Here is a 23,134-nt window from a genome sequence, read left to right on the forward strand (position 1 = left end):
CCTTAGGAACGCCCAAGCGCTTCTTGTAGTAAGCGCTGGTCCTGAGTATGGACAGGAAGCGTAGACTGTACCAAGCGTGCGTGCTGCCTGTCATCACGTACGCTGCTCCGGTACGGTCAGGAGTGTCGCGAACGAGTCTCGCTCAAATTCAGGTGGTGCAGAATTCTGCTCTTCGTGACACATGGCAAGCGGTGCTTACGCCCGCGTTTCCGAGATGCACGAGGACGGAAAGCTGGAAACCCTGGACGTCCTTCTGCCTAGAATATCTGGAAAATTCTTCATAAAAGCGGCAGAAGCGGAGGTAAAAGTAAATCTCCGGGTTGGCGACATAATGTCTGGCCATGGGACCGCTACAAGCGCCCCATAGCATGCCAAGACGAACAAGACACCCTTCCGGCAAAGAAGAAGCCAAGGCTGCTCTGAGCGGGAATAAATCCAACGACTGAAAACGCTGAAGAATTCTTCCCGCCTTAGTAGCCTTGGAGGCTGGAAAGGCGCAGTGTAAGGGCTACGCAAGAGCCCTTGCAAGAAACTGCTCTATAAGCAAAGCAGAGCAGTGGCTGAAGACACTAAAGGTTGTGGAAATCTCTTACGGAGGCCGAACCTGCTGTTGTCTCTACGCTTCCTCTTTCCTTCCGGGCTGGACTCCTTGTGTAGTAAGTCCAATAAATGTATTGCAATGAAAGCCCCTCTTTGATTCCACGAACCCAACCCTACTATGTCCACGCAACAAATGGAGTTAAGTCCATGAGGACTAATTTCCGGGAATATGTGGAATGGGCAAAGTGACAGGCAAGAGACGCTGTTCAACGCTTCTGAATCCAACGATGATGTATTATGGTTTTTTAAAATGCAATGGAGGGAGTTGGCAGAGGTATTTGCTTTGTCGCAGTCATTGTATAGTGCTCTCCCATTATGTGGTATTGGCGAGATGGGTACCTTTTTCCTTCGCAGACAGTGGGCTAGGGTTCATACCGAATTGTGGTTATGTGAGAGTGAACTTATTTTCTCTTGCCATGTTTTTTCCCAGTATGTTCTACTTTTGTATGTTACAAATTTTTGAAGTGCACAGAAGCCGATTTTATCTTGGCGGATATGAGTGCGTTGCCATGAGGGCTCTGGCCTTGTTTCTAAGTGAAATTAAGTGCAAAATATCCGGAGGTAGTGTGGCACCAGCGATGGAGGCCGGAGAAGGAGGGTAGCAAGAGCGATGAATGATTTTGGTTAAGGTGCTTGTAAATACTTGAGCCGCTGTCCCAATGCTGTCCGGAGTGCTAGCAGGAGATGGGACAAGGTTAATGGCCAAGGAGTTTTCTTTAATCAGTTTCCACTTAACTCTTCTAGTTCGTTCTGGTTGTATGACGGAGCAACAAGCCACTGCAACAAGCCACTCAAGAATAGCGGTTACCCCAAGATCAAAGTCAGGCAAGACCCGGAACGCCAGCCCCCGACGAGCTTACCTTTGCGGCCCTCCGCCAGCCGGGTCCACCCACGTGGATCGCCCCGCCGGCGGACGATCAGGGGGTGATGCAACTCTGCCATCAGGTAAAGGCAGCACGGGGCTCTCAGCGTTTAACTAAACGCGACCTTCATGACTTGGACGCGATGTTAGATTTGGCGGCTGACTGGCCGACGTTGCCTGAGACGAGCCGGCACATCAATAATAATCGTATCAGGGTCCTCGCCATCGTCCAGGCCCATGGGTGGGAGGCGGCAATGCGTTTAACGGACACAACGGGAAACGCACTACTCCGGCTGCCAGCCAACGCTATCCCACCGCCGCCTCCCACCATCATCGTCCAAACACCCCAGCAGTCGTACGCCGGAGAACCAACCCAACAACAGGCACGCCCGAGAAATGCAGGAGGCCAACCGCAGCAGCCCTTTCGCGGCCGTGGTCGCCGAGGCGGCGGCCGTGGGTCCTCCGCCAGATACAACAATTGAAAGCGTGCACGTGCCCCAGCCGACACCACCTGCGGCTGAGGGCAGCCCTAACGGCAACAAGCCGACACTGCAGCAGCTGGGAGAATTCCTGCTCTTTCGTGACAGCGCGGAACCGGACAATCCAGACGAGTGGCAAACGGACTCCGAATCGGTGAGTGACGCCACAGATTCCCCAAGCGAACCAGGATCCGAACAGGAAAACCCACAGTGCAGTGACAGTGACAGTGATAATAACGACGATATAGAACCCAGCGCATGGCGGATTCCCGGACCGTTGGGAACGGCGGACGCCCCGGAACCCGTCGACCCCATTACTTACGACCCGGAGGAGGAGGTGCAGCCCGGCGATGACCCGGATGCCCCCGAGGATGCGCAGGAGCCAGAGGACGTGGCAGAGGAGGACGATTACTTCCCCACGGCGGGGAAATTTTACTACCAATGCCAATCCACCCGGGACACCATTTGGTATGGCGCCAATCTGCCCATGCTGGAGCAGGCACCACATGTATTCATCGCAACACGTCCAACGGTATTAATCGATTAATATATACACAAGTTAGTCAATCGAGGCAATCTTACCATAGGACGGGCAACCAATGCGTTCCCCTAATTGCCATCCCGAAGGCGGGAGGCGGCGTCAGGGTAATCCAGGATCTATCGGCTTGGACGAGGTTCATCCGCACACCACGGTTCACATTAAAATCCGCGGCCAAAGCCCTAGAGTCAATCCCCCCAGGTTCCCTTCTAATTAAGATTGACCTAAAAGATGCCTTTTGGCAAGTGCCGATCGAGCCGTCGCATCGGCAAAATTACGGAGTTTATCACCGGGGCACGACATATACTTGGACACGCCTGCCAGGGGGCCACGCGCTAGCGCCTGCAATCATGCAGAGGTGGGCGCGGGCGGTGATAAACGAAGTCCATCGGAAATTCAAAATAGTTATGATTGCATATTTAGACGACTGTTTGCTGTTGTTTGACGACTCTACGGAACACTTGATCCTAGAGGTGGTAGACTTCCTAGGCCAGGAACTACAAATTCAAATTAACGATAAGAAAAGCCGCTTGGTCCCGGCAACCAGAATCAAATACCTGGGAGTTAAAATAGATACAATAGCCATGACCCTCAGTCTTACCAGATACTCCATGCGTAGAATCGCGTATATTATTAAAGTAATCAAGCGCATTAGAAACCGCGACATCCCGAAAGCAGCGGGATTCATTTCATGGTGTGTTTATGTCCTCCGACTCCCGTTGTTCCTGATTACCCAGACGGCGCAACGCGACACCACCTGGTAGGCCCGCTTATGGGATGACGGAGTCTGGCACGCACCAAGGGAATTTACAAATTTCCACTACGTCATGGATGTATACGCCGATGCCACACCATGGCAGACGGCGTTGACCATCCCCATGCTCCGGGAGACTGAGATTTGGGCGCTAGAGCAAGAGCGGCCCATATTGGAAGCGGAGGGGCTGGCGGCCTTGATGGCAGCACACCACGCCATCAGTGTCACGGAACCGGATACACTAATAAATGTTTACACAGATAATATGGCAGTTATGTATTCTTTAATCAAAGTCAGGGGGGTCCTGTTTACCTACCCTGATGTTGTAAGATTATTTATGCTCTTAATAAAGGATTTGTCACGCAATGTGACCTGGAGGTACATCCCCTCGGACCAGAATCCGGCCGACCGTCCGTCTCGGACCGTGCTACCTCCCTATGCCCGCTCGGCCTCGGATTCGGGGTCCGGGCTGGTATATAGGTGGGATGAAGCCTGAAACGGACAGTCGATCGAGATTTCGAGGTCAGGGCGGACGTATCTCCAGATCTCCCAACCGGCAAATCTAGGGAAAGTACCGTCATACGGTACTTTCCCTAGATTTGCACTCAATGTATCGTGAGGATAAACTTCTCCATCGATAATGAAAGTTATGTTGCATTGCCCTACTGTGGCGAGCGCATGGCCGGAGGCACTTCTCACAGGGGAGGAATAGTCGTCAATTTTTAGGCTTTCAAAAGGGAAACTTGTACTCTGCATAATACTCACAGCGGCACAGGTATCCACTAAAAAGGAATACACTCTACCTAGTACTGTAACCGAGACCGTTAAGCCGACTTCTGGTGCTACGACGAGCACTAATTCGTCCCCGACCTGCCGGCCGGGGTGGCCGCGTTTCCCTGATCTCGCTTTTGGGTGGGGGTTGGACAATCTATCGGGCGATGGCCCGCTTGCTTGCACACGCCGAAAATCATCAGAGGGCAATCTTTACTGACATGGCTCCCTTCCCCACAGTTATAACATGCGCGGGGTTTTGTACGGCTATAGTGCGCGATGTATCCCACCTTTTTACAGTAATTACAAGTCCGAGGCGCATTAGATACGTTCCCTCCACCCACCGACAGTGTAGACTGTGAAGGCTTCGTGTTTACATTTGTCAGGATTGCGTGCACTTGATCCGCAAGACTAGGGCTCACAGTGGGGTTTAAGATTGGCTCGAGATGGGGTTGAACATGACTCCTTGTGAAATATCGTGTCGGGTCACTGTACGGAAAGGTTGTCGGTGTCTTCACGTTAGGACTGCGCACGGGCATACCAAAGTCATGGTTCTGCAAGAAGTTTACTTTTCTAACGTCTGAGTGATTACGAGCATCCTCTAGGTTAGCAAATTCCTCAGCCTCTTGCATGGTTCTTGGATTGCGCACTAGCACGAATCGCCCAATTTTTCCCTAAGTCCGACCAAGAACTGTGAGAGGAGGCGGTTGTCGAGCATAATTCCTGTCGCTTGTGAGTCTGGGTCTAGAAAAGCATCTCTTAGTTTTCGTCCCAATTCCCTGAGACGGGAAGAATACTCGTTTACGCTTTCCAAGGGTCGTTGCAAACAGCGTGTGAACATTCTTTCAACAGAGACCAGTGAAATTTTGGGAATGAAGCGCTTTTTCATTAGTTAAGAAAAAAGTTCATAAGACTCAATAACGTGAGGATTTGACTTAATGAATTCGGCAGCAGTACCGCTCAGACGCAGCCGTGCTACGCTTAAGGTCTGATTCTCACTCCACCTGCTAAGATGTCTCACTAACTTAAGACTGTTCAAAAAATCCTCCATGCTTGGTCCCCATCACCGTTAAAACTCGGAATTAAATGAATGTGATGTCCTGAAAATGTTTGTTGCATAGTTGGAGGGAAACAGGGGCGCTTTCTATCATATAAACAGCGGAAGTAAAATCAATTAAGTTCGTATTGTTTGGTGATAAATCACGCTCCCAAGGCAGAGATTCGCCAAACCGCCCATACGTGCCCTTGCCACCGAAATCCATTATGAATTAAAGACAATACGGCTAGGAAAAAATTCATTCGCCATATGTTAGCAATATAACCGATTATCGTTAATAAAAAAATGGGGTTAGTTTCCTTTTGGCATTACGCGTAACTACTTCTTAAATCGAAATTCAATCAAACGAATGAAGCATGATGAACGGAACGGAAGTTGCATTTAAATAAGCCGCTCCAAGACTCCGCCACCCCACACCTGACACCATTATGTCGCGTGGACATAGTAGGGTTGGGTTCGTGGAATCAAAGAGGGGCTTTCATTGCTATACATTTATTGGACTTACTACACAAGGAGTCCGGCCCGGAAGGAAAGAGGAAGCGTAGAGACAACAGCGGAGAAAGCAAGGTTGACTTCTAAGGGGCTAACAGTTTGATTTCAAAGCCGGGGTGATGTCGCGGGGACATGATGCTAGTTCTGATGTTTCGGAAAAGCCAAGTAGATGGCAGTCTCAATACACAATGTCGCGGGGACATGATGCTTGGACAACTAGAAGGACTCATGCGAGCTAGTGTCCTTTTCGCCGAATCCGCGATAGCAAATTTGGTGAACAGTGGCTGGACACAGTCACCCACTACCGAGGTTAACCTACTCTCTCCCCTTTCGCTAATGACACGGAATTCGGCGCCCGGTCTTTGTACCCGGGAATTCATATATAAACCCCGAGCCCCCCAACTTGATTGCCAGAATATAGGAGACATCAGACGAGAGCCTACTACTTTATTCGGATTTCATCTAGCAACTCTGCTTTTCCGGTGGTCCAGGTAAGGAGGAAGATACACCGTCGTGCCAACTCCTTCGGAGACTTCATGTCCACGAAGGGAATTACACAGCGTGGGAATAATCGTCCGCAAGGCAACGAACCTCCAGCTGTTTTGCCGGGGGTATCTAAGCCCTCGGCAAATTCATCATCAGGTGTTGAAGCCTTGGCTCTCAGCCCGTCGCAGTGCTTGGAGGAGACGAAGACCCGAAGCGGGACAACGGAGGCAACAGCAGACCTTGGCCCTTTACAGGGCCCTTTACAGGGCCCTTAGCAGGCCTTCACCACCTGGCCCTTTACAGGGCCAGGTGGTGAAGGACACCGCAGGCGGCGTCAAGCGAAAGAAGGCATCTGTAAGGAACCAGAAGCAAGAAGATTCCGCGGTTACGCGGATGCCGAATCTTCAAGGAGACGATAGGGCGGAGCGTGCGCTGAGCACAGAGGAGGGGGAAGACGACGGCGGATTTACCTTGGTTTCTTCCAAGAGGAAGAAAAGGAAACCGCTTCTGACGAACGACGCAGCCGTCCCGGAAGCCACACCTCTACCGGCACCGGCACCTAAGACGCTGCGACCACCGCCTATCGTCGTCTATGGGGTCACCGACGTCCAGGGACTGATTGACCAGCTGTCGGGCTACAAAGGTGATGCTTTCGGCTTGGAAGTTCGAAGAGCTTGAATCCGGATCATCACCTCCAACAGAGAGGGGCATGAAAAGGCACTCTCCTTGCTGCAGAGGAAGAAAATCCAACACCACTCGCAGCCCATTGAAAGGGTGCCAGGGATGAAGCTGTTCATCAAGGGTATCTCTCGATGGATTGAAGTCGAAAAGGTATCCGAGGGACAGATCCCTCGGATACGAAATTCGTAGCGTACGTCGCCTTACGGTCACGGAGGACGGAAAAACGGTCCCCATTGATCGCCACGTAGCGAACGCGGTAAAGACTCCATCGGCCATCGCCCCCGGTGACATCCGCCAGCTCTGCCACCGCTACGTCACTGTGGAGCGTTACCGTGGAGACAGAGGTCCACTCCAGTGCAGCAACTGCATGCGGTTTGGACACATCGGCATAGCTTGCTGGTGTGCGAAACGCTGCATGCGCTGTGCAGGAGCACACGCAGTCAAGGAATGCTCCCGAGGAAGGGGAGATGATGCTATCTGTGCGAACTGCGGAGGACCTCATGCGGCCGTCTCTCGCCGGTGTCCCGCCTTTCAGGAGGCTGAGCGGTGACAACACGCCAACGCACGCAAGCCAGAACCAGGGAAGCAGGCGCCCAAGAAACCGGCAGCGGAACCGGGACAAAAACCATTCCGACAAGTCGATCACGCTACAACCTACGGAGCAATCCTGAAGGGCCCTTCTCAGGACAAGGTTCAGGCTCTCTCCGGAGGAGAGGGGAATATGGAGGTGGATATCACAGATCCACCCAAGGATGCTAAGGCGGTCCGAGAACCACCACCAGCGCCAGCCGTAGTAGAGGCCACCAAGGGGAACTTGTCACCCCCCGACAGCTTCCCTCCGAAGGAAGCGACCCTTCCTTTTTCTTCCGAAAGGAAGAAGAAGAAAAAGAAGCAGAAGGTGAAATCCCCGATCACCACCGAGAAAGAAGGAAAAGCCATTACGAAGCCAACCCAGAGGGCGCTTGGGAACACCCTCCGAACGGCAAGTGAAGAAGGCGAAAAAACAAGCCAGAAACAGGAAAAACGGAGAGAGGGGACATCAACTGATAAGTCTCCGGTTTCCGCAGAGTCCTCGCTGACACCAGACAGAGAGGACCAGGAATTATGGCAGACCCTTGCCGTTATTGCATGCACCTTGAAGAAACTCGTCACCTCGACGCAGGGCAAACTTCTCCTTTCACTCCTGGAAGAGCTGGTGCGCAGCAGGATCGGAAATTTAACCAACCATGGCTGAACGACCCGTCCTGCTTGCGCAATGGAACGCCAACGGAATTCTTCGCCGACGCGAGAAATTACGAGCGTTCCTCCAGGAGAAGGGAGCCATAGTCGTCGCTGTCAATGAGACGAACCTTCGGCCAACGGACGCCTGGAGGTTACCTGGCTGGACCATCTATAGGGCGGACAGGGATCCCAGGCGACAACGACTTAAAACATCAGGAGGTGCGGCCATCCTCGTCCACAGGTCCATCGAGCACCGAGCATGTAGAGAGATTTCTCACCCGCATGCGGAGTCTGTTTCCGTGGACGTACGGACAAGAGGAGGAGGGCTCCGGGTCTCATCTCTGTATTTCCCACCCGGGAAACCTTGGGATCCGGATCTCATCCAGTACCTTGCGGGGGACAGCGGACCATCGGTCATCTTGGGGGACCTGAATGCCAAGCATCCTACTTGGAATTCACGGTCCTCGAACCCGAGAGGAGAATCCCTGCGTCAGCTAGCAGATGCAAAAGGCCTAACCATCTTAGGACCGGCGATACCCACGCACGAACAAGGAGACGTTTTAGGCATTGCGATTGCTCACAATGTAAGGACGTCCCTGAGTTTGTACACATGCGTGGAACTGTCGTCGGACCACAACCCGATCATCCTGGCAGTGGGGAGCCGAATCCCAGTGCTGTCTTCCACCCGGCGATTGGATCCGTCGTCGGCCGACTGGAGCAGTTTCCGCAACGTCATCGCTGAGGAGCTGCCAAGAGAGCCACTGGAGCCGACTTCACCGGAGATGGCCGATCAAATGGTCAGCCACCTCACCTCTGCAATAGACGGCGCAATGAAGGCCTCGACACCGCTATAGGAACAACGAAACTCGTATCTTCGGGTTCCACTTCCAGCGGGGGTTAGAGGCCTCATTTCGCGGCAAAACAACGTGCGGCGCCAATGGCAGAAATATCGTACAGCGGATGTGAGAAGGCAGCTCTCAGAGCTCAACGCGTCGGTACAGGATGCCCTCCGGGAGGTCCGATCGGGCCACTGGGAGGCGCACCTGCTGGATGAGCTCCTATCGCAAGACGGCAACGAGGACCTGCCGTCGGTGTGGAAGATATGCCGGAGGCTGCGGGCCCCTCAAAGACTTGACCCGATTATTACCGACGGAGACAGAGAGGCACGATCTCCCATGGAGAAGGCGGAACTGCTCGCTGATCACTTGGTCTGCAGCTTTTCACCCAATCCTGGGAATCCCGCTTCTGCCGAGATTGAAGAAGAAATCGAGGCGTTTGAAAGACCCGGAGACGCCGATCTGAAAGACGCCTCGGAAATTCCAAGATTCGACGAGAAGGACGTCAAAGAATCATTACGTTACCTACGCACGAGGAAGGCCCCCGGAAGCGACAACATTCCCAATGTGGTCATTCGGGAGCTTCCAAAGGCGGCGGAGAGGTCCCTGACAAAATTCCTAAATGGCTGTGTCAGGATTTTCTACTTCCCGACCACTTGGAAAAGAGCGAGAATCGTCCTCCTGCCGAAGTCGCAGAAATTGGAGGTGGGTCCCGGAGAATTCCGGCCTATCTCCTTGCTCGACGGCTTCGGTAAGATATTCGAGCGACTGCTGCAACGGCCGCTGACTGATTTCGTCCGGGAGAATGACATCCTCCCGGAGGAGCAGTTTGGTTTCCGTGCGCAGCCTTCCACAGTCCATCGGCTGGTGCGAGCGGCGGATTTCATCACGGAAAGCTTCAACAGGAATAGGGCGGTTGCTGGGGCCATCTTCGACGTCAGTAAGGCGTTCGATCGCGTCTGGCATCCGGCTCTCTTGTTGAAGATGAGACGACTCCATTTCCCACCTTTGATTGTTCGGATGGTTCACTCCTATTTGAGAGACAGGACATTCACCGTGCAATGGCTCGGGGTGAATTCAGGGGTGCGTCGGATTTCCGCCGGCGTGCCCCAGGGATCAGTCCTCGGACCAATGCTTTACAATATCTACTCCCACGACATTCAAACTCCACGTGGTAACCTCCAGATCCTGTCTCTCTATGCCGACGATACGGCCCTCCTGTGCTGCTCCTGGCAGAAGGTGACCGCGGTGCGAAGACTGAAGAGCGCTGTGGCGGATCTCCTTGAATGGTACCGCCGAGATCGCTTTGCTGTTAACGCACAGAAGACGAAGGCAATCATCTTCCATCCAGGAAATGGTCGGCCGCCAGGAGTGAACCTAACAGTGAATGGAGTCGCCCTACCGTGGGAATCCTAAGTTACCTACCTCGGAGTGCTGATGGACCGGAAACTCCTTAGGAACGCCCAAGCGCTTCTTGTAGTAAGCGCTGGTCCTGAGTATGGACAGGAAGCGTAGACTGTACCAAGCGTGCGTGCTGCCTGTCATCACGTACGCTGCTCCGGTACGGTCAGGAGTGTCGCGAACGAGTCTCCCTCAAATTCAGGTGGTGCAGAATTCTGCTCTTCGTGACACATGGCAAGCGGTGCTTACGCCCGCGTTTCCGAGATGCACGAGGACGGAAAGCTGGAAACCCTGGACGTCCTTCTGCCTAGAATATCTGGAAAATTCTTCATAAAAGCGGCAGAAGCGGAAGTAAAAGTAAATCTCCGGGTTGGCGACATAAGGGTCTGGCCATGGGACCGCTACAAGCGCCCCATAGCATGCCAAGACGAACAAGACACCCTTCCGGCAAAGAAGAAGCCAAGGCTGCTCTGAGCGGGAATAAATCCAACGACTGAAAACGCTGAAGAATTCTTCCCGCCTTAGTAGCCTTGGAGGCTGGAAAGGCGCAGTGTAAGGGCTACGCAAGAGCCCTTGCAAGAAACTGCTCTATAAGCAAAGCAGAGCAGTGGCTGAAGGCACTAAAGGTTGTGGAAATCTCTTACGGAGGCCGAACCTGCTGTTGTCTCTACGCTTCCTCTTTCCTTCCGGGCTGGACTCCTTGTGTAGTAAGTCCAATAAATGTATTGCAATGAAAGCCCCTCTTTGATTCCACGAACCCAACCCTACTATGTCCACGCAACAAATGGAGTTAAGTCCATGAGGACTAATTTCCGGGAATATGTGGAATGGGCAAAGTGACAGGCAAGAGACGCTGTTCAACGCTTCTGAATCCAACGATGATGTATTATGGTTTTTTAAAATGCAATGGAGGGAGTTGGCAGAGGTATTTGCTTTGTCGCAGTCATTGTATAGTGCTCTCCCATTATGTGGTATTGGCGGGATGGGTACCTTTTTCCTTCGCAGACAGTGGGATAGGGTTCATACCGAATTGTGGTTATGTGAGAGTGAACTTATTTTCTCTTGCCATGTTTTTTCCCAGTATGTTCTACTTTTGTATGTTACAAATTTTTGAAGTGCACAGAAGCCGATTTTATCTTGGCGGATATGAGTGCGTTGCCATGAGGGCTCTGGCCTTGTTTCTAAGTGAAATTAAGTGCAAAATATCCGGAGGTAGTGTGGCACCAGCGATGGAGGCCGGAGAAGGAGGGTAGCAAGAGCGATGAATGATTTTGGTTAAGGTGCTTGTAAAATCTTGAGCCGCAGTCCCAATGCTGTCTGGAGTGCTAGCAGGAGATGGGACAAGGTTAATGGCCAAGCAGTTTTTTTTAAATAGTTTCCAGTTAACTCTTCTAGTTGGTTCTGGTTGTATGAAGGAGCAACAAGCCACTGCAACAAGCCACTCAAGAATGGCGGTTACCCAAAGGCCAAAGTCAGGCAAGACCCGGAACGCCAGCCCCCGACGAGCTTACCTATGCGGCCCTCCGCCAGCCGGGTCCACCCACGTGGATCGCCCCGCCGGCGGACGATCAGGGGGTGAAGCAACTCTGCCATCAGGTAAAGGCGACACGGGGCTCTCAGCGTTTAACTAAACGCCACCTTCATGACTTGGACGCGATGTTAGATTTGGCGGCTGACTGGCCGACGTTGCCTGAGACGAGCCGGCACATCATTTATAATCGTATCAGGGTCCTCGCCATCGTCCAGGCCCATGGGTGGGAGGCGGCAATGCGTTTAACGGACACAACGGGAAACGCATTACTCCGGCTGCCAGCCAACGCTATCCCACCGCCGCCTCCCACCATCATCGTCCAAACACCCCAGCAGTCGTACGCCGGAGAACCAACCCAACAACAGGCACGCCCGAGAAATGCAGGAGGACAGCCGCAGCAGCCCTTTCGCGGCCGTGGTCGCCGAGGCGGCGGCCGTGGGTCCTCCGCCAGATACAACAATTGAAAGCGTGCACGTGCCCCAGCCGACACCACCTGCGGTTGAGGGCAGCCCTAACGGCCACAAGCCGACACTGCAGCAGCTGGGAGAATTCCTGCTCTTTCGTGACAGCGCGGAACCGGACAATCCAGACGAGTGGCCAACGGACTCCGAATCGGTGAGTGACGCCACAGATTCCCCCAGCGAACCAGGATCCGAACAGGAAAACCCACAGTGCGGTGACAGTGACAGTGATAATAACGACGATATAGAACCCAGCGCATGGCGGATTCCCGGACCGTTGGGAACGGCGGACGCCCCGGAACCCGACGACCCCATTATTTACGACCCGGAGGAGGAAGTGCAGCCCGGCGATGACCCGGATGCCCCCGAGGATGCGCAGGAGCCAGAGGACGTGGCAGAGGAGGACGATTACTTCCCCACGGCGGGGAAATTTTACTACCAATGCCAATCCACCCGGGACACCATTTGGTATGGCGCCAATCTGCCCATGCTGGAGCAGGCACCATATGTATTCATCCCAACACGTCCAACGGTATTAATCGATCAATATATACACAAGTTAGTCAATCGAGGCATCCTGACCATAGGACGAGCAACCAATGCGTTCCCCTAATTGCCATCCCGAAGGCGGGAGGCGGCGTCAGGGTAATCCAGGATCTATCGGCTTGGACGAGGTTCATCCGCACACCACGGTTCACATTAAAATCCGCGGCCCAAGCCCTAGAGTCAATCCCCCCAGGTTCCCTTCTAATTAAGATTGACCTAAAAGATGCCTTTTGGCAAGTGCCGATCGAGCCGTCGCAAGTCCATCGGAAATTCAAAATAGTTATGATTGCATATTTAGACGACTGGTTGCTGTTGTTTGACGACTCTACGGAACACTTGATCCTAGAGGTGGTAGACTTCCTACGCCAGGAACTACAAATTCAAATTAACGATAAGAAAAGCCGCTTGGTCCCGGCAACCAGAATCAAATACCTGGGAGTTAAAATAGATACAATAGCCATGACCCTCAGTCTTACCAGATACTCCCTGCGTAGAATCGCGTATATTATTAAAGTAATCAAGCGCATTAGAAACCGCGACATCCCGAAAGCAGCGGGATTCATTTCATGGTGTGTTTATGTCCTCCGACTCCCGTTGTTCCTGATTACCCAGACGGCGCAACGCTACACCACCTGGTTGGCCCGCTTACGGGATGACGGAGTCCGGCACGCACCAAGGGAATTTACAAATTTCCACTACGTCATGGATGTATACGCCGATGCCACACCATAGCAGACGGCGTGGACCATCCCCATGCTCCGGACGACTGAGATTTGGGCGCTAGAGCAAGAGCGGCCCATATTGGAAGCGGAGGGGCTGGCGGCTTTGATGGCAGCACACCACGCCATCAGTGTCACGGAACCGGATACACTAATAAATGTTTACACAGATAATATGGCAGTTATGTATTCTTTAATCAAAGTCAGGGGGGTCCTGTTTACCTACCCTGATGTTGTAAGATTATTTATGCTCTTAATAAAGGATTTGTCACGCAATGTGACCTGGAGGTACATCCCCTCGGACCAGAATCCGGCCGACCGTCCGTCTCGGACCGTGCTACCTCCCTATGCCCGCTCGGCCTCGGATTCGGGGTCCGGGCTGGTATATAGGTGGGATGAAGCCTGAAACGGACAGTCGATCGAGATTTCGAGGTCAGGGCGGACGTATCTCCAGATCTCCCAACCGGCAAATCTAGGGAAAGTACCGTCATACGGTAATTTCCCTCGATTTGCACTCAATGTATCGTGAGGATAAACTTCTCCATCGATAATGAAATTTATGTTGCATTGCCCTACTGTGGCGAGCGCATGGCCGGAGGCATTTCTCACAGGGGAGGAATAGTCGTCAATTTTTAGGCTTTCAAAAGGGAAACTTGTACTCTGCATAATACTCACAGCGGCACAGGTATCCACTAAAAAGGAATACACTCTACCTAGTACTGTAACCGAGACCGTTAAGCCGACTTCTGGTGCTACGACGAGCACTAATTCGTCCCCGACCTGCCGGCCGGGGTGGCCGCGTTTCCCTGATCTCGCTTTTGGGTGGGGGTTAGACAATCTATCGGGCGATGGCCCGCTTGCTTGCACACGCCGAAAATCATCAGAGGGCAATCTTTACTGACATGGCTCCCTTCCCCACAGTTATAACATGCGCGGGGTTTTGTACGGCTATAGTGCGCGATGTGTCCCACCTTTTTACAGTAATTACAAGTCCGAGGCGCATTAGATACGTTCCCTCCACCCACCGACAGTGTAGACTGTGAAGGCTTCGTGTTTACATTTGTCAGGATTGCGTGCACTTGATCCGAAAAGACTAGGGCTCACAGTGGGGTTTAAGATTGGCTCGAGATGGGGTTGAACATGACTCCTTGTGAAATATCGTGTCGGGTCACTGTATGGAAAGGTTGTCGGTGTCTTCACGTTAGGACTGCGCACGGGCATACCAAAGTCATGATTCTGCAAGAAGTTTACTTTTCTAACGTCTGAATGATTACGAGCATCCTCTAGGTTAGCAAATTCCTCAGCCTCTTGCATGGTTCTTGGATTGCGCACTAGCACGAATCGCCCAATTTTTCCCTAAGTCCGACCAAGAACTGTGAGAGGAGGCGGTTTTCGAGCATAATTCCTGTCGCTTGTGAGTCTGGGTCTAGAAAAGCATCCCTTAGTTTTCGTCCCAATTCCCTGAGACGGGAAGAATACTCGTTCACGCTTTCCAAGGGTCGTTGCAAACAGCGTGTGAACATTCTTTCAACAGAGACCAGTGAAATGTTGGGAATGAAGCGCTTTTTCATTAGTTGAGAAAAAAGTTCATAAGACTCAATAACGTGAAAATTTGACTTAATGAATTCGGCAGCAGTACCGCTCAGACGCAGCCGTGCTACGCTTAAGGTCTGATTCTCACTCCACCCGCTAAGATGACTCACTAACTTAAGACTGTTCAAAAAATCCTCGATGCTTGTGTCCCCATCACCGTTAAAACTCGGAATTAAATGAATGTGATGTCCTGAAAATGTTTGTTGCATAGTTGGAGGGAAACAGGGGCGCTTTCTATCATATAAACAGCGGAAGTAAAATCAACTAGGTTCGTATTGTTTGGTGATAAATCACGCTCCCAAGGCAGAGATTCGCCAAAGCGCCCATACGTGCCCTTGCCACCGAAATCCATTATGAATTAAAGACAATACGGCTAGGAAAAAATTCATTCGCCATATGTTAGCAATATAACCGATTATCGTTAATAAAAAAATGGGGTTAGTTTCCTTTTGGCATTACGCGTAACTACTTCTTAAATCGAAATTCAATCAAACGAATGAAGCATGATGAACGGAACGGAAGTTGCATTTAAATAAGCCGCTCCAAGACTCCGCCACCCCACACCTGATACCAATATGTCGCGTGGACATAGTAGGGTTGGGTTCGTGGAATCAAAGAGGGGCTTTCATTGCTATACATTTATTGGACTTACTACACAAGGAGTCCGGCCCGGAAGGAAAGAGGAAGCGTAGAGACAACAGCGGAGAAAGCAAGGTTGACTTCTAAGGGGCTAACAGTTTGATTTCAAAGCCGGGGTGATGTCGCGGGGACATGATGCTAGTTCTGATGTTTCGGAAAAGCCAAGTAGATGGCAGTCTCAATACACAATGTCGCGGGGACATGATGCTTGGACAACTAGAAGGACTCATGCGAGCTAGTGTCCTTTTCGCCGATTCCGCGATAGCAAATTTGGTGAACAGTGGCAGGACACAGTCACCCACTACCGAGGTTAACCTACTCTCTCCACTTTCGCTAATGACACGGAATTCGGCGCCCGGTCTTTGTACCCGGGAATTCATATATAAACCCCGAGCCCCCCAACTTGATTGCCAGAATATAGGAGACATCAGACGAGAGCCTACTACTTTATTCGGATTTCATCTAGCAACTCTGCTTTTCCGGTGGTCCAGGTAAGGAGGAAGATACACCGTCGTGCCAACTCCTTCGGAGACTTCATGTCCACGAAGGGAATTACACAGCGTGGGAATAATCGTCCGCAAGGCAACGAACCTCCAGCTGTTTTGCCGGGGGTATCTAAGCCCTCGGCAAATTCATCATCAGGTGTTGAAGCCTTGGCTCTCAGCCCGTCGCAGTGCTTGGAGGAGACGAAGACCCGAAGCGGGACAACGGAGGCAACAGCAGACCTTGGCCCTTTACAGGGCCCTTTACAGGGCCCTTAGCAGGCCTTCACCACCTGGCCCTTTACAGGGCCAGGTGGTGAAGGACACCGCAGGCGGCGTCAAGCGAAAGAAGGCATCTGTAAGGAACCAGAAGCAAGAAGATTCCGCGGTTACGCGGATGCCGAATCTTCAAGGAGACGATAGGGCGGAGCGTGCGCTGAGCACAGAGGAGGGGGAAGACGACGGCGGATTTACCTTGGTTTCTTCCAAGAGGAAGAAAAGGAAACCGCTTCTGACGAACGACGCAGCCGTCCCGGAAGCCACACCTCTACCGGCACCGGCACCTAAGACGCTGCGACCACCGCCTATCGTCGTCTATGGGGTCACCGACGTCCAGGGACTGATTAACCAGCTGTTGGGCTACAAAGGTGATGCTTTCGGCTTGGAAGTTCGAAGAGCTTGAATCCGGATCATCACCTCCAACAGAGAGGGGCATGAAAAGGCACTCTCCTTGCTGCAGAGGAAGAAAATCCAACACCACTCGCAGCCCATTGAAAGGGTGCCAGGGATGAAGCTGTTCATCAAGGGTATCTCTCGGTGGATAGCAGTCGAAAAGGTATCCGAGGGACAGATCCCTCGGATACGAAATTCGTAGCGTACGTCGCCTTACGGTCACGGAGGACGGAAAAACGGTCCCCATTGATCGCCACGTAGCGAACGCGGTAAAGACTCCATCGGCCATCGCCCCCGGTGACATATGCCAGCTCTGCCACCGCTACGTCACTGTGGAGCGTTACCGTGGAGACAGAGGTCCACTCCAGTGCAGCAACTGCATGCGGTTTGGACACATCGGCATAGCTTGCTGGTGTGCGAAACGCTGCATGCGCTGTGCAGGAGCACACGCAGTCAAGGAATGCTCCCGAGGAAGGGGAGATGATTCCATCTGTGCGAACTGCGGAGGACCTCATGCGGCCGTCTCTCTCCGGTGTCCCGCCTTTCAGGAGGCTGAGCGGCGACAACACGCCAACGCACGCAAGCCAGCACCAGGGAAGCAGGCGCCCAAAAAACCGGCAGCGGAACCGGGACAAAAACCATTCCGACAAGTCGATCACGCTACAACCTACGGAGCAATCCTGAAGGGCCCTTCTCAGGACAAGGTTCAGGCTCTCTCTGGAGGAGAGGGGAACATGGAGGTGGATATCACAGATCCACCTAAAGATGCTAAGGTGGTCCGAGAACCACCACCAGCGCCAGCCGTAGTAGAGGCCACCAAGGGGAACTTGTCACCCCCCGACAGCCTCCCTCCGAAGGAAGCGACCCTTCCTTTTTCTTCCGAAGGGAAGAAGAAGAAAAAGAAGCAGAAGATGAAATCCCCGATCACCACCGAGAAAGAAGGAAAAGCCATTACGAAGCCAACCCAGAGGGCGCTTGGGAACACCCTCCAAACGGCAAGTGAAGAAGGCGAAAAACCAAGCCAGAAACAGGAAAAACGGAGAGAGGGGACATCAACTGATAAGTCTCCAGTTTCCGCAGAGTCCTCGCTGACACCAGACAGAGAAAACCAGGAATTATGGCAGACCATTGCCGTTATTGCATACACCTTGAAGAAACTCGTCACCTCGACGCAGGGCAAACTTCTCCTCTCACTCCTGGAAGAGCTGGTGCGCAGCAGGATCGGAAATTTAACCAACCATGGCTGAACGACCCGTCCTGCTTGCGCAATGGAACGCCAACGGAATTCTTCGCCGACGCGAGGAATTACGGGCGTTCCTCCAGGAGAAGGGAGCCATAGTCGTCGCTGTCAATGAAACGAACCTTCGGCTAACGGACGCCTGGAGGTTACCTGGCTGGACCATCTATAGGGCGGACAGGGATCCCAGGCGACAACGACTTAAAACATCAGGAGGTGCGGCCATCCTCGTCTACAGGTCCATCGAGCACCGAGCATGTAGAGAGATTTCTCACCCGCATGCGGAGTCTGTTTCGGTGGACGTACGGACAAGAGGAGGAGGGCTCCGGGTCTCATCTCTGTATTTCCCACCCGGGAAACCTTGGGATCCGGATCTCATCCAGTACCTTGCGGGGGACAGCGGACCATCGGTCATCTTGGGGGACCTGAATGCCAAGCATCCTACTTGGAATTCACGGTCCTCGAACCCGAGAGGAGAATCCCTGCGTCAGCTAGCAGATGCAAAAGGCCTAACCATCTTAGGACCGGCGGTACCCACGCACGAACAAGGAGACGTTTTAGGCATTGCGATTGCTCACAATGTAAGGACGTCCCTGAGTTTGTACATATGCGTGGAACTGTCGTCGGACCACAACTCGATCATCCTGGCAGTGGGGAGCCGAATCCCAGTGCTGTCTTCCACCCGGCGATTGGATCTGTCGTCGGCCGACTGGAGCAGTTTCTGCAACGTCATCGCTGAGGAGCTGCCAAGAGAGCCACTGGAGCCGACTTCACCGGAGATTGCCGATCAAATGGTCAGCCACCTCACCTCTGCAATAGACGGTGCAATGAAGGCCTCGATACCGCTATAGGAACAACGAAACTCGTATCTTCGGGTTCCACTTCCAGCGGGGGTTAGAGGCCTCATTTCGCGGCAAAACAACGTGCGGCGCCAATGGCAGAAATATCGTACAGCGGATGTGAGAAGGCAGCTCTCAGAGCTCAACGCGTCGGTACAGGATGCCCTCCGGGAGGTCCGATCGGGCCACTGGGAGGCGCACCTGCTGGATGAGCTCCTATCGTAAGACGGCAACGAGGACCTGCCGTCGGTGTGGAAGATATGCCGGAGGCTGCGGGCCCCTCAAAGACTTGACCCGATTATTACCGACGGAGACAGAGAGGCACGATCTCCCATGGAGAAGGCGGAACTGCTCGCTGATCACTTGGTCTGCAGCTTTTCACCCAATCCTGGGAATCCCGCTTCTGCCGAGATTGAAGAAGAAATCGAGGCGTTTGAAAGACCCGGAGACGCCGATCTGAAAGACGCCTCGGAAATTCCAAGATTCGACGAGAAGGACGTCAAAGAATCAATACGTCACCTACGCACGAGGAAGGCCCCCGGAAGCGACAACATTCCCAATGTGGTCATTCGGGAGCTTCCAAAGGCGGCGGAGAGGTCCCTGACAAAATTCCTAAATGGCTGTGTCAGGATTTTCTACTTCCCGACCACTTGGAAAAGAGCGAGAATCATCTGCCTGCCGAAGTCGCAGAAATTGGAGGTGGGTCCCGGAGAATTCCGGCCTATCTCCTTGCTCGACGGCTTCGGTAAGATATTCGAGCGACTGCTGCAACGGCCGCTGACTGATTTCGTCCGGGAGAATGACATCCTCCCGGAGGAGCAGTTTGGTTTCCGTGCGCAGCCTTCCACAGTCCATCGGCTGGTGCGAGCGGCGGATTTCATCACGGACAGCTTCAACAGGAATAGGGCGGTTGCTGGGGCCATCTTCGAAGTCAGTAAGGCGTTCGATCGCGTCTGGCATCCGGCTCTCTTGTTGAAGATGAGACGACTCCATTTCCCACCTTTGATTGTTCGGATGGTTCACTCCTATTTGAGAGACAGGACATTCACCGTGCAATGGCTCGGGGCGAATTCAGGGGTGCGTCGGATCTCCGCCGGCGTGCCCCAGGGATCAGTCCTCGGACCAATGCTTTACAATATCTACTCCCACGACATTCCAACTCCACGTGGGAACCTCGAGATCCTGTCTCTCTATGCCGACGATACGGCCCTCCTGTGCTGCTCCTGGCAGAAGGTGACCGCGGTGCGAAGACTGAAGAGCGCTGTGGCGGATCTCCTTGAATGGTACCGCCGATGGCGCTTTGCTGTTAACGCACAGAAGACGAAGGCGATCATCTTCCATCCAGGAAATGGTCGGCCGCCAGGAGTGAACCTAACAGTGAATGGAGTCGCCCTACCGTGGGAATCCGAAGTTACCTACCTCGGAGTGCTGATGGACCGGAAACTCCTTAGGAACGCCCAAGCGCTTCGTGTAGTAAGCGCTGGTCCTGAGTATGGACAGGAAGCGTAGACTGTACCAAGCGTGCGTGCTGCCTGTCATCACGTACGCTGCTCCGGTACGGTCAGGAGTGTCGCGAACGAGTCTCGCTCAAATTCAGGTGGTGCAGAATTCTGCTCTTCGTGACATCATGGCACGCGGTGCTTACGCCCGCGTTTCCGAGATGCACGAGGACGGAAAGCTGGAAACCCTGGACGTCCTTCTGCCTAGAATATCTGGAAAATTCTTCATAAAAGCGGCAGAAGCGGAAGTAAAAGTAAATCTCCGGGTTGGCGACATAAGGGTCTGGCCATGGGACCGCTACAAGCGCCCCATAGCATGCCAAGACGAGCAAGACACCCTTCCGGCAAAGAAGAAGCCAAGGCTGCTCTGAGTGGGAATAAATCCAACGACTGAAAGCGCTGAAGAATTCTTCCCGCCTTAGTAGTCTTGGAGGCTGGAAAGGCGCAGTGTAAGGGCTACGCAAGAGCCCTTGCAAGAAACTGCTCTATAAGCAAAGCAGAGCAGTGACTGAAGACACTAAAGGTTGTGGAAATCTCTTACGGAGGCCGAACCTGCTGTTGTCTCTACGCTTCCTCTTTCCTTCCGGGCTGGACTCCTTGTGTAGTAAGTCCAATAAATGTATTGCAATGAAAGCCCCTCTTTGATTCCACGAACCCAACCCTACTATTTCCACGCAACAAATGGAGTTAAGTCCATGAGACGTAATTTCCGGGAATATGTGGAATGGGCAAAGTGACAGGCAAGAGACGCTGTTCAACGCTTCTGAATCCAACGATGATGTATTATGGTTTTTTAAAATGCAATGGAGGGAGTTGGCAGAGGTATTTGCTTTGTCGCAGTCATTGTATAGTGCTCTCCCATCATGTGGTATTGGCGCGATGGGTACCTTTTTCCTTCGCAGACAGTGGGATAGGGTCCATACCGAATTGTCGTTATGTGAGAGTGAACTTATTTTCTCTTGCCAAGTCTTTTCCCAGTATGTTCTACTTTTGTATGTTACAAATTTTTGAAGTGCACAGAAGCCGATTTTATCTTGACGCATATGAGTGCGTTGACATGAGTGCTCTGGCCTTGTTTCTAAGTGAAATTAAGTGCAAAATATCCGTAGGTAGTGTGGCACCAGCGATGGAGGCCGGAGAAGGAGGGTAGCAAGAGCGATGAATGATTTTGGTTAAGGTGCTTGTAAAATCTTGAGCCGCTGTCCCAATGCTGTCTGGAGTGCTAGCAGGAGATGGGACAAGGTTAATGGCCAAGCAGTTTTCTTTAAATAGTTTCCAGTTAACTCTTCTAGTTGGTTCTGGTTGTATGAAGGAGCAACAAGCCACTGCAACAAGCCACTCAAGAATGGCAGTTACCCCAAGATCAAAGTCAGGCAAGACCCGGAACGCCAGCCCCCGACGAGCTTACCTTTGCGGCCCTCCGCCAGCCGGGTCCACCCACGTGGATCGCCCCGCCGGCGGACGATCAGGGGGTGATGCAACTCTGCCATCAGGTAAAGGCAGCACGGGGCTCTCAGCGTTTAACTAAACGCGACCTTCATGACTTGGACGCGATGTTAGATTTGGCGGCTGACTGGCCGACGTTGCCTGAGACGAGCCGGCACATCATTTATAATCGTATCAGGGTCCTCGCCATCGTCCAGGCCCATGGGTGGGAGGCGGCAATGCGTTTAACGGACACAACGGGAAACGCATTACTCCGGCTGCCAGCCAACGCTATCCCACCGCCGCCTCCCACCATCATCGTCCAAACACCCCAGCAGTGGTACGCCGGAGAACCAACCCAACAACAGGCACGCCCGAGAAATGCAGGAGGACAGCCGCAGCAGCCCTTTCGCGGCCGTGGTCGCCGAGGCGGCGGCCGTGGGTCCTCCGCCAGATACAACAATTGAAAGCGTGCACGTGCCCCAGCCGACACCCGCTGCGGTTGAGGGCAGCCCTAACGGCCACAAGCCGACACTGCAGCAGCTGGGAGAATTCCTGCTCTGTCGTGACAGCGCGGAACCGGACAATCCAGACGAGTGGCAAACGGACTCCGAATCGGTGAGTGACGCCACAGATTCCCCAAGCGAACCAGGATCCGAACAGGAAAACCCACAGTGCAGTGACAGTGACAGTGATAATAACGACGATATAGAACCCAGCGCATGGCGGATTCCCGGACCGTTGGGAACGGCGGACGCCCCGGAACCCGTCGACCCCATTACTTACGACCCGGAGGAGGCGGTGCAGCCCGGCGATGACCCGGATGCCCCCGAGGATGCGCAAGAGCCAGAGGACGTGGCAGAGGAGGACGATTACTTCCCCTAGGCGGGGAAATTTTACTACCAATGCCAATCCACCCGGGACACCATTTGGTATGGCGCCAATCTGCCCATGCTGGAGCAGGCACCACATGTATTCATCCCAACATGTCCAACGGTATTAATCGATCAATATATACACAAGTTAGACAATCGAGGCATCCTGACCATAGGACGGGCAACCAATGCGTTCCCCTAATTGCCATCCCGAAGGCGGGAGGCGGCGTCAGGGTAATCCAGGATCTATCGGCTTGGACGAGGTTCATCCGCACACCACGGTTCACATTAAAATCCGCGGCACAAGCCCTAGGGTCAATCCCCCCAGGTTCCCTTCTAATTAAGATTGACCTAAAAGATGCCTTTTGGCAAGTGCCGATCGAGCCGTCGCATCGGCATAATTACGGAGTTTATCACCGGGGCACGACATATACTTGG

At 53.0% G+C, this 23,134-nt stretch overlaps 1 protein-coding gene across 1 annotated transcript; it reads left to right on the top strand.

Moving 5' to 3' along the window:
* The first annotated feature begins 1,858 nt into the window (after positions 1–1,858).
* Positions 1,859–22,706, top strand: LOC139689655 (cell surface glycoprotein 1-like). Its single transcript, XM_071586843.1, has 5 exons — positions 1,859–2,409; positions 11,594–11,774; positions 11,992–12,638; positions 21,709–21,889; positions 22,107–22,706. Exons 1-5 carry the CDS (start codon positions 1,859–1,861, stop codon positions 22,704–22,706), a joined length of 2,160 nt encoding a protein of 719 aa, XP_071442944.1.
* The last annotated feature ends 428 nt before the right edge of the window (positions 22,707–23,134 follow it).

This window comes from Hetaerina americana, unplaced genomic scaffold (assembly GCF_022747635.1).
Source record: "Hetaerina americana unplaced genomic scaffold, ioHetAmer1.1.p SCAF_268, whole genome shotgun sequence".
Classification (NCBI taxonomy): domain Eukaryota; kingdom Metazoa; phylum Arthropoda; class Insecta; order Odonata; family Calopterygidae; genus Hetaerina; species Hetaerina americana.

Excerpts from the sequence above, each read along its gene's own strand:
- LOC139689655 (XM_071586843.1), top strand. The coding sequence starts at position 1,859 with ATGCAGGAGGCCAACCGCAGCAGCCCTTTCGCGGCCGTGGTCGCCGAG. Across the intron at positions 11,775-11,991 it reads TGAAGCAACTCTGCCATCAG|CCAACGCTATCCCACCGCCG; the intron begins GTAAAGGCGACA and ends TCCGGCTGCCAG. Across the intron at positions 12,639-21,708 it reads TCCACCCGGGACACCATTTG|GAGCAACAAGCCACTGCAAC; the intron begins GTATGGCGCCAA and ends GGTTGTATGAAG.